At 40.2% G+C, this 11783-nt stretch overlaps 1 protein-coding gene across 1 annotated transcript in view; it reads right to left on the reverse strand.

The window, feature by feature from the left end:
* KCNIP4 (potassium voltage-gated channel interacting protein 4) overlaps positions 1-666 on the reverse strand; it is a 354092-nt gene extending 353426 nt beyond the window's left edge. Inside the window, exon 1 of the mRNA XM_064449226.1 lies at positions 377-666. Coding sequence (XP_064305296.1) covers positions 377-464 — 88 coding nt within the window. The 5' untranslated portion in view covers positions 465-666. The remainder of the gene's footprint in view (positions 1-376) is intronic.
* Positions 667-11783: the final 11117 nt, after the last annotated feature.

The following is an 11783-nucleotide window of genomic DNA, read 5'->3' on the forward strand; positions in this document are numbered from 1 at the left end:
CTTGTCAAAGTAAATCAGCTCATGAGACAGTGAAAATAAAAAGCATGAGATTTATCCTTTGTGACCATGGCGTGATTACCGTGCGTTACCTTTAATGTACACAGGTGGCAGGTGAAAGCACGTACACTCACATTCCGATTTGGATTCAGGTGTGTAAATGCTTAGAGAATGTTACACTGTCTAAACACCGTTAACAAAAGACCGAATCTTCTGGTTTTATTATGCTCAGCCACAGAACAATTCAGAGATTTCTTTTATTGTTATTTACAAGATGAAAGGAACCCTAACATAAAACAATGCCATCGCTACGGTAACCGTAGGCAGTTTTCCTGTTAGCATGCTGCACGGCTCGACTACAAAGGAAAACAGTCATTACCTGTGTGAAGAGAACCTGTGATTAGCCTGAGAAGGTACTGGGCAAATTTCAGTATTTCACGCTTACACCGCTTCCTACAGCCACTCATCGTAAGCACCGCGGTATCCTCCGAGGGGAGCCGGAAGACTTTTGCCAACGGGGAGAACGTCTCTGCCAGCAAAACTTCTGGGGCAGTTTGCAGCCTCGCACCCCGTCGCCGCCACGCCAGCTCCCTCCGTTTGCCCCCGGTGCCTGCAGAAGGAGCCCCCGCGGCCGCTGCCCCGGCACCCGGCTCGGCGCGGCCGCCGGACCCGCCGGCAGGCGCTGCCCGCGGGCGGGGGTGGGGGAAGGCTCGGCGGGGTGTCCGGGGGGCTCGGCGGGGCCGGGCCGGGCCGCCAGCCCGCCCCACGCAGGCCCACCCACACGGGGCTGGGGGGGGGGGCGCCGACCCGGCCCCCTCCGTGAATCAGCACCCGCGCAGGCGGGGGCCGGCGGAGCGCCGCGCCCCGCGATTTCCGCTCTGCGGAGCGGGGGGGCGGGAGACCCGCCCCACCCCACCCCACCCCACCCCGCCCCTCCAGCCGCCGAGGCGAGAGGCGTCCGAGAGGCTGCCGGGGCCGGGCGCTGCGGCGCGCCGCGGGAGGGGGCGGCCGCGCCTGCGGCTCACCTGCGGGAGCGCAGCCAAGGGGCACCCCCACGGCGGCAGCCTGCGCGGGGTCACGGAGGGCCCCGGCCGCTGCCAGCTGTACCGAAGGAAGAGGGTAACGGGACCCCAAGCGGTGCCTGCGTGCAGGGAGCTCCCCGACCTGGGCCGGGGGCCGCTGGCTGCGGCACGGGTAGCATCCTGCGGCTAGGATCTCCGAGAAATTCTCTTCAGGAAGCTATGCGCATTCCTTACTATTCCCATGCAAATCCATTATTTTTCCATTTTGTGCGAGAATTGCTTCCTATTAATAAAAATCATCTGCTGAAGCCTTTACCCAGGACCACAGGACCCAAAGAATATGTTTTCATTTCCCGTGGAGTTCTTTCCTGTACTACGTAAGCACGGAGAGCAACTCTATTGCATTAGATGGTGATGCAATATGTAATACCTAATACAGTTAAAAGAAGACAAAGAACCCATTAAGGAAAAGCTTAACAGAAGAAAATCACTGTCTGATCTAATTTTCATGACAGCATTAACCATAAAACATTTTGGTGAATGCCTTTAAAAATTATAACAAACATGAATGCACATCTTCAAGCTATTCGTTATATTGCGCACTGAGCAGAGATAAATACACCATAGACGCAATCCATCAAAGCGTTATCGAAGTTGCAGTTAGATGACATAGTTTTGTCTCTGCTACCTAAAACACAAGCACGCACGCTGTCTTACGCTTCCAGTGAGGCTATGCAGCCTCAATGGAAAGAACCAAAATGAAATAGCTTCTAGAAGCCCCCAGTTTAGCCTAGCAAAGGGTTTAACCTGAGAAGGAACTGGGCAAATTTCAATGTTTCATGTTTACACTACTTCCTACAGCCACTCGTCTTAAGTAGTAACTATTTTCTGTGTCTTTTCAGAAAGGCTCTGCCAAGAAGAGTTTGCCAAAAGTTCCCACAACAAAGTAATCAAATTCTGAGGCATTAGAGATCACAGTGTGCCTTACAAGTTTCTGAACGCCTCTAGCCTCTGAAAAGGACACTCCTTAAATAGCTGGTAGATGTAAAGAGATACACACTTTCAGTATCTCATTAGAAGAGGACAGAAGAGGCCAATGCAAATGGTTCTTAGCTAGAGTCCTCGGCCTTCTTATTCCTTTTACATTTTTCATTGCTTTACGCAAATTTCACTAGCAATGTTACTTCAAAATGAAGAAACGAAATATTGGCTTTCTAAGGCCTTACATACGCATGTATCACCAACACCAGGTTTTGTTGTTGTTTTTGCTTTTTTCTCCCTTAAAACAAAGCTGCATCAGTTCTGACACTTCCTCCTAAACCTTTTACATTTCAACACAGGTAACAGTAATTGCTACCCAAGAAAGAGTTAATGGAAGTTCTCCGACTAGTTTCACTACAAGGCTTTTAACAAACAATGCAGTATTTGGACAGAATTGGATCCAAATCTAGCTCCCAGTCTCTCTCTCCTCAGCAGAAAAGGTTGACTAATCCTTGGACTGAAGTTGCTTACCCCAAATCAGAAGTGCAGATCAGGAAAATCAGAATGGAAAACTGTAATAAAACCACTGTGGTTTTAGTGACAAATATATTGTAGTGAAACAATATGAAGGACAGTTAGAGAGTAGAAACTTCTATGTCTTGGTAATACACTTTGTGTTTTTTAAATTGATGGGACACACTAAAGTCCTCCATCAGAAACAGCCTCTTTGTACTGAAGTATATAAATACTTTTTATATCTGTAAGCTATGTCCACCCCTAATAACTCATACTCTATAGACCTGAACTAAACCTATTAAAAAAAAAAAAAAAGAGAGAGAAAATTCCTATTAGTGTCAGAGGTTTCTGCATCAATTCCTATAAGTTCTGACTTTGGAATCAGGTACTTTGAAATCAGGGTTTAAAAGCCACTATTTAAGTACAGTGGAGAAGGAATAAAATGCACAGATAAAACAAAAGGGTTTTTCAGATATCAGGAAAAGTAAATGGAAGGAAACGTAAACATTGTTTGTGAACTCCTGGATTTTCGAAGTGTTTTACCCAGTCCAGCTGACAGGCTTCTAGAGCAATACAAAACACAAATTATTTTGTTTTAAAGTACTTGGAAAGCATGAAATGACTGGGAAGGAAACATATGCAGGTTTTTTTAAAAGACTGTCCACAACCGCCGTCCAATTTAAATGCAAAATGGAAAAGTTTCCCTGAAGGTACAAAGTGTGCTATAGAGCTATTAAGACAAATTAATTGATAATAATAAAATATTTTCTTCCTTTGAGGATTTCTAAATGAAGCTACAAGAAAAATCCTGAAAATCTTTGCAGAACAGCAAGAAAAAAAGTGCAAAAATATCAGTTCATTAAATTAAATTCTATTCAATCCATATATGAAATTCCACATGTATTTTTAGAACTTCAGTTAGAGTTTGAGCATCACTGGTCATGCCCCAGGCACACATGTTGGCAACTGAAGGGTGCCCTAGCCATATTCAGAGTGGACTATACACTGATGCAGCTTTAGCCCCATGCTACAAAAGACAAAACCGTGCAAATCTTGTACTTCAGAGCTGGTCAGTTTTAGCAGGAATGTAATCAGTATTTCTTTTCCTGTATTTCACTATAAAAAAAACAAAACCAAAGCAGAAATCAATAAACAGCAAGATGAAAACATATTTTAAAATAAGAAGGAAAAACCCCTGATTTTTAGGTTGCATAGGTTGCTGGGACAATCTAGTCTAATCTTCCTTCATTTTAAAAAAAAAAATCTTAACCCCAGACACGTGGCCTGTCTCAGAACAGAACATTGTGATGGCCTGGCATAAAATTATAAATAGTGCTGAATTAGTTAGCATCATAGTTTCTTTTTGAGGAAGAGTTACTAAATACAGATTATATTTAATAACAAAATAAAGCAAAACCATCCTTAAAACGCTCAAGAAGAAATCAGATTTGGCTATTATCCTATTACGTGACAACGGCAAAGACTCAACTTGCAAAAAGCACAGTATAACGGCTTAAGGAGGAAAAAAACCCAAAAGAGATATTTAATGAGAAGAAGAAACCCTTGCAATAAGGATGACAGTGCATGCCAGATAAATTTGCCAGCCTGGCAACAAAAAAAGCAACGGCGCAAGTTCAAGTGACATATACAGAGCACAAGTTGATTGGCTTCTTGGAGACGGTTTGCCTTGTGTGCCTTTCATTTGCACACGTTATTTAAACATTCTTCCAACTTCAAAGAGCAAAATCTTCTCCTGAACTAGCCTGTGCTACTGACTAAGAGAAAATTGCAATCTTATAACAATAACAAAATCAACTCAATTGGATGCTTCAACCTCATCAGAAAGCCTGACTGCAGGAAGTCAACCAGGAGCACTGAAAACCTGTGTACAGTTTCCTTGCTGTTGACTCCAGAGGCCTGCGAGGGCTTTTGTTCTTAATGCAAATGTCACATTCCACAACTGAATATTTTTATCAGAGGGTTTCTAACCTCCTTATTTAGAAAGAGCAGAGATAATATTTACAACCTAAGCACATGGCAAGAAATAACAGATGGGTAGAAACAAACAGATGGGTGAACACAAGGTAACAGTGAGATGTTTACATTTAGCATAATTAACAGCTGCCACAAGTAGATGACCATCATCAGATCTCCTTTCAGTTGCTCCTTGTCTGTCATAAAAGTAAGAGTCCTCCTAAATCACAGTCCCAAATGTATTTATTTTAATAGCTCTTCTCTGGACTTTCACTTCGACTCTACAGTATTGTGTACCAAAGTGTCCAAAGTTGGCCACCATTATTCTGAAGCGGATGCAGCAGGATTAGAGCCCTTCATCGTAGAAGTCACTGGAAAATGCAAAACTAATTCCAAATTACTCACCACGCCTCTGAAAATATCAGCCGCCACTTTCAACCACAGCCAGTGAATAGCAACAAAAATCCTCCTGCATGTCATTTGCCCAGATATAGTCTTGGCTATTAACACAAACCAGAGATGGTTATGTGCTAAAATGTGAGCTGGGGCAGCAGAGATGCAGAAATATGTTCCCTTCCTAGCTGATCACTAGTAACATGCTAGCTAAATTTACTTAGTTTAAAATGGTTATTGCTCATTGCTGCCTGTCCTGGATGTTACGGTGTCAACAACACAAAACTATTCCTGCTTCATGCACTCCATATTAAAATTGATGTCCGCATGGGAAGCAGACATGATCTTACACTGTGTTGTGTGGGAATGTAACTTCTGCAGAGCCCAGGACAGAGAGGGAGGGAGCTGCCAAGGTCCCTGGTTATGAAAACAGATAATTTTTTTTATTAAACTATTCACAGCACAATTAAGTGTCTCTAGTAGCCCAACTGTTACTTATCCAAACTACACGCAATGTTTCTTAATGTGGAACACAAAATAAGAAGAAATCTTTATCCTGGCCTATACCACTGCATACAGTCTTTCTGCTTTTCTTTATAGTTTTTAACTTCTCCTGAAAGCTTGCTAAGAATAATATCCTCAAAATCAAACAGCTCTGTTGCTGTGCTTAAAACAGGACTACAGAGAAATGACTGCTACCTCATGCTGTTTGCATAATATCAACAAATTGTACATGTACTCCATTCTAATAGCCAATACCTGCATAAAGTAAATTACTCCCATCACTGTTATAGTTCCAGACTCTACAGGTTCAAACTTAATTTTCTATTACATTATGGAGCTTAATAAAGCATGGTGACTTAGCCCACCAGAACATAAAACCTTTGACAAGTGTAACAAAAACACTTAAAAGATTTGCCTCTATTATTTTGAACTTCCCTGTAACTATCTGCTTTGTCAGAGTTGTCTTTTTTACCTGCTCGGTGTCCTTGAAGCTTACCACAAGGATTCATTTTCACACAATACTCTAAGACAATACTGCAGACAGTCAGCTAGCTATGAGCTACGGCTCCCTCAACCTCCCACACGGGCCTCACTTGCCTAATTAAATATTAATCACTCCAGAATGTTGCAGTGTCAAACATGAGCAACTTCCCAGCCTGACCTTCCGCAGCCAGCCTGCCGTTTGTGCTGGAGAACAAACGAGACTGGGACTTACCTGCTGAAACATAAAATGACATAATGCAGTTTTCATGTTGCACATTAAGTTCTGTGCATGCACTGTAAAATTCTCACTGCAGAAGCTAGAGTATTAACTTTTAATGTTCGATATAAATTAAATATCTGTATGCAAAGCTAACTATAAAACCTGCATGGGCAGTGTTATCAATAATCTTTCTGCAGAACACTAAAATTTTCTTCCTTATTACACAGATCCTGTTTTATATGTACAGTCATATCTTCCAACTTAAAAAACAAACCAATGCTAAGTATTCTCAAATAAATCAAACAAGATTAAGGCACACTACTATCAACAAGTATGTGATGTGGGGGTTTTTTGTGGCTTTTGACTCCTATCTTAGTTTCATATACCCCATTTATCAGAAAATTTGCACTTTGCCTCCAAGACAAATTAATTTATTAATGCCAAATCTCTCTCCTCTGTAAAAAGATTATCTGGAGTTATTATAACTCAGTTACACTAGACTCTGTACATGTTAACATCTGTATTTAACTGAAGAGAAAGCTGAACTAAAAGTCAGAATCAATCATAGAAAACGTAGCCTTAGTTAACAGGTTCCATAGATATTTTGAGATTTGATATTATTTACGCATATCCATATCACATCAATACGCAATAAGAACATTTAAAAGCTTACATTTTGACCCCAAGAGCTACAATAACCTGTTAAAGAAGAAAAATATATCAGAAATTGGGTGCAAGCTTCTTTTACTTATGCATACTAGGTATGCAGCATTATTAAGACAATGGAATAGTCATTGCACCAAATCAGCTGTGAGAATTCCATAAGCATAATAAATGCATACATACACCTTGGGCCAGTAAATAAAAATATTAATTAGAAGTATGCTCTCACTACATATATGTATACATATGTGTTGCTACATATTTCTATAAAATATACATATGGTTTAAAAAAGTTTTATTTCATAGCTTCAGTAATTTATTCAGTCATCTGTGAGAACCTTTTTGGCCCTAGGATTTCCCATAGATGATCAAAATTTACATTTCATCTTCTCAGTCAAGGGCTTCCCTACAGTTTTCAGGGATTTTGTTTCCCCTGGCATTTTTGCTAGTCCAAAGCAATCGTGAATGCTGTAGAGGTTGCAGATGTGGCTTGATGCCCTTATTAAACTAAAAATTAACATTTAAAGGTGCAAATCCTTAAATCTTCACATCCTTAATCCGGCGTGAATGGCAGTGCATTTGGGTGAATATGCTGCAGCTACTACATCAGAGAGGAACAAGACAGAAGACAGATGCTACAGCCCAAACAGTTCAAGCCTTCAGAGCCTTGAAGTAAATTTGAAACAGCTGTCCTTCATCAAAAATTTGATTCTGCTAATTATTTCATATGAAATACCAGTATTGAGAGCAAGTTAAATCACCGAACTGCTAGGTCTGTGGTGTCTGTCTTTTCCCTCCTAGCAGAGTCCTGTGGATAACAAGAAAAGCAGTCTGTAAGTGTTCCTGGGGGGTTCTTCAGTAAAGGCCTTTGGGGAACACAAGGAGTTACTTGTCTACTCCAGATTTTCCAGAAGTGTTGTGATTGTAATACTGGCCCATAGATATTCCTCCCACATAATACAGGTAATTATCTCTCTCAAAGTATGCAAAATTTAACTCTGACAAGTAGGAAAATAATTTTAAATAGACTTAGAATTGATCTGATCATATCCCTGGTCTAATAAACCTGAGCTAAACCTTGCTCATGGGTAATAAGAAAGGCTTATATATGCTCAAAACTCTACCATTCTAAACTAAAAAACAATTTTTCTATTCTGCACAGTTATTTTCTTTACAGGCAAATTAAAAACACATTCCAAAAATTATTTTATGATCATCTCCAGTCAATTGCAAATTCATCTAGGTTGCATGCTACGGATGAAGTCTGAAAAAGCTACCCACTGCACTTCAGATAGCAAACAGCGACCAAGGATATAAATCAAAGATTAGCATACCCATGTAGCATTGCTGGCCCTATAAAGGAGTCTGCATTACAGTCTTGAAATCACATACTACATAGAGCTGGGGGATTTTGATGTCCTTATACAATATCTGTGCAGCATCACCATTTGTCTTCCTACCTCCTACCACGCATTCTTTTGCAACCATGTATACCACCACTTCTTGGAGAAGTATGGTATGCTGGTTTTGGCTCGGGTCAAGTTAATCTTCAGAGTAGCTAGTATGGGGCTGTGTTTTGGATTTGTGCTGGAAACAGACTTGATAACCCAGGGATGTGTTAGTTACTGCTGAGCAGGGCTTACACAGAGCCAAGGCCTGTTTTGCTTCTCACCCCACCCCACCAGCAAGCAGGTTGGGGGTGCCAAAGAAGCTGGGAGGGGACAGAGCTGGGGCAGCTGACCCCAACTGACATTCTATACCCAGCAACAGAACTAGGGGGATGGTTGGCCAGGGAGCCGCTGCTTGGGGACTGGCTAGACATTGGTCAGTGGATGGTGAGCAATTGTTTTTGTTTGAATCACTGGTCTTTCTCGGGTTGAATTTCTCTGTTATTTTCCTTTTCATTACTTTTTTTTTTTTAATTGTTTTGTTTTATTGCAATTATTAAACTGTTCTTATCTCAATCCATAAATTTTCTCACTTTTACCCTTCCAGTTCTCTTCCCCCCCTATCCTACTGTGTTAAGCACATATGGGCACAACTACTCGTGGCTTCAGGCAAACCTCCCTCATCTGTCCTTCTAATACTACTTCAAATCAGTCCTTAAGGACCAGAGAAGGGAGGAGGCAGAATTGAACTAAATCTTGGAGATTAAAAGCAGGGGAATGGAACAAACAGGGAATTCAGTCTCACATATGACCTACGGGCATTAGTCAACAACAGATTTTTTTGTTCCTAGCTGGGAACACTCAGTGGCAGGCAAGTACTTGGGACCAAGTGCTTGAGACCTCAGGAAAATGTAGAAGTTGAGTATGAAATCACTGCAGTCTCTTAGTGGCAACAGAGTCTAAAAGATCTGATCAAATAAAGGCCTTAAGCATAAATCCAAATAATTTTCCAACTCTATAGCCTGAGGAAGTGAAGTAGTTTATTATGAACTCAGCTATTATAAAGTTACAAATCAGTGATAATGATAATCTGTATATGGTCTAGGCAAGTAAAGTTAAAATTCATTAGCTGGCTGTAAGTAAGTTTCCGACTCTGAAAGCAAGAAGAGAAAGTTAACTACAAGGCTGGTAATGAGCATTTCTCCCATCTCTATAGATCAGTACGAAGAACAATTTTTTTTATATAATACATATGTGTGTGTAGTATATAACACTGATGCTCAGGAGCATGAAGATACAGGGAAATACCACTACTTGTTTCTCTTATTGTGAGGTGAAGAAATACTACTAAATACGAGAAGAATGATGATAAACTTTTAAGGTCTTACGCAGTATGGGGTGAATATTAATATTACTTCTACTTAAGCCCTGCAGAAATTTCTTATTTCATACCAGCTACCCTGTGTGCCTAGCTATAGAACTGCAGTCACCATGTAGAAACCATGTTTTGTATTACATAAATTATGATTTCAAACTTTTCCCCATCAGAAAAAGGCAGGTACCTCCACTGCAGAAACGGTATTAAAAAAAAAAAGGAAGAGATAAGCTCTTCAGTCAAAAAAAAAAAAAAAAAAAAATCTATTGGAGTTATCTTATGTCCAAGGAACGAAATTGGAAAAAAAACCACCACCCTCTACAATTTCCAATACACAGGTAACTTGTCAGGTGTAAGCATCTTAATTGCAAAGATGCCCTTACCAGTTTTGGTCAATAAAGAATTTATTGCATGTTGTACAGTTTTCATTCTTGTCTCTTGATTAAACTAGATAATTCCACTCTCCTTAGCTTCAAGTTGCTTTTGATTCAGTAATCCCATTTTATCTTACACTGTTTTATATTATCATTAGCCAGACTCCCTCATACGATGTCTTCAGGGATAGTTCAGGTTGGTCACATTTTAATAGGTTATCTCTTGTTTTCCACTCAATGGAAGAGGAAATAATAGGAGATAGAGATAAATGGGTAATAGGTGTTTTAACCTGTTGGTTTTCTCTGAAGGTAAAACATTTATCTGAAAACACCCATAGGATTTCCTCACCTTTTTAAATATTAATGTTTCCAAATAGTATATTGCTTTGGCTTCCCCAGGAACATTCCATCTCTCAAGACACAAACCAAAGGGGAAACACCCACCAAAAACCAAGAGAGTGGTTTGTGTGGTGCTCTGCCTTGAAAATATACTTAAATAAGTACAATAGTACCAATAGGAAGACACCTTATTTCAAAACATCTTACAGTCTCAGGGATTACGATACCATCTAGGGAAGGATGATACCCAAGTGAAATTATTCCTGAAGTCATGGATCTGTTGCACTATGAGATCTCAATTCAACATGAGCTAAGCTGTTAATATTATTGCAATTGGTATAACAATTTTTGTACTCTGTTTATACTATTAATATTTTGAATAAGGTTAAAGTAAACTCTTGGCTCTGTAAACACATGGATTAGGTATAGATACATGGCATGTTCCCTCTCTTGTCCATAGCATGATTTCATGAATAACACTTTCTCTTACCACAAGAATCTGTTTGCAGTTTGCTTTCCTTCCAGTGGCTTTTTACAGAAAGGTGTCCTCATGGATTAACCACCTTAATCTTTCAGGGGCAGTGCCAATTTCTGAACAGCAGTATAAAAACAATTTCCCAGAACTGCACCCACTCTGGGCTTGCAGTTCACACTGATCACCAGAGCACACATACTTGTCCGCAGACAACTATGAGAAGTAAACAAATTTTTACTTTAAATCATGCAAGACATTACTGTCTCTGAAGTAGTTAAGGTACCTGAATGAGGGAAACACACAGTTTCTACATCACTCCTTTGTTCTTTAAGGTAAATTATTGGGCTGGGGTCTTCCTCTGTCTCATCATGGGCTTCCTCTCCTGGTTTCTCTTCCAGAACCATTCCCACTCCTTGCAACACAGAGCTAATTTAGTTCTGTTGACATGTCCAGGCTTCGTTTACTTCTCCAAAGAGGAGTTAAAGAAGCAAGCATCTTTATCTGCTCCTTTACTATAATCTACTGCATAGTTGTTGCCATCTAATATTTAAAGTAAAAAAAAAAATCTGGTTTGCCAAGAGCAATTGCTTTTCCTTTTCTAGCACTGTATTACTTAAAAAGGTGATCAAGTTTTAGTGATCCTCTTTTCTTAGCTTAAGCCACGTGCAAAAATTCTTCCTGTCACTTCCCTTGGGTTTGAAAGGTATCAGCAATATCATCCATTTTAAATGGCACAAAAAATTGTTAGTGAAAATTCATATCTTTTTAAAAAGAGATTATAAAATTTGTAACAAAAATACTATAGAAAACAAAAGTAAAAGCAATCAAATAAAAGTAAGGCCAAGAAATTCTTCCAACAAAAAAGGTTAAGGACCCTATGGAAAGCAACACTGAACCTTCAACAATTTCCTAGAGATTTTATTTTGTTCCATATGTGAAAAACTTGCTCTAATCTGCGTTCAAGGCTGGGGAGGAAGGTCAAAGCCTAGCCATTGCTATCAGTTCTTGTAAACACGTGCAGAATCTGGGAGCTCTAACACACACTTCTGTGGACCCCAGGATTGCATGAATAATCCACA

The sequence above is a fragment of the Phalacrocorax carbo genome, chromosome 4 (assembly GCF_963921805.1).
Source record: "Phalacrocorax carbo chromosome 4, bPhaCar2.1, whole genome shotgun sequence".
In the NCBI taxonomy this organism is placed as follows: Eukaryota; Metazoa; Chordata; class Aves; order Suliformes; family Phalacrocoracidae; genus Phalacrocorax; species Phalacrocorax carbo.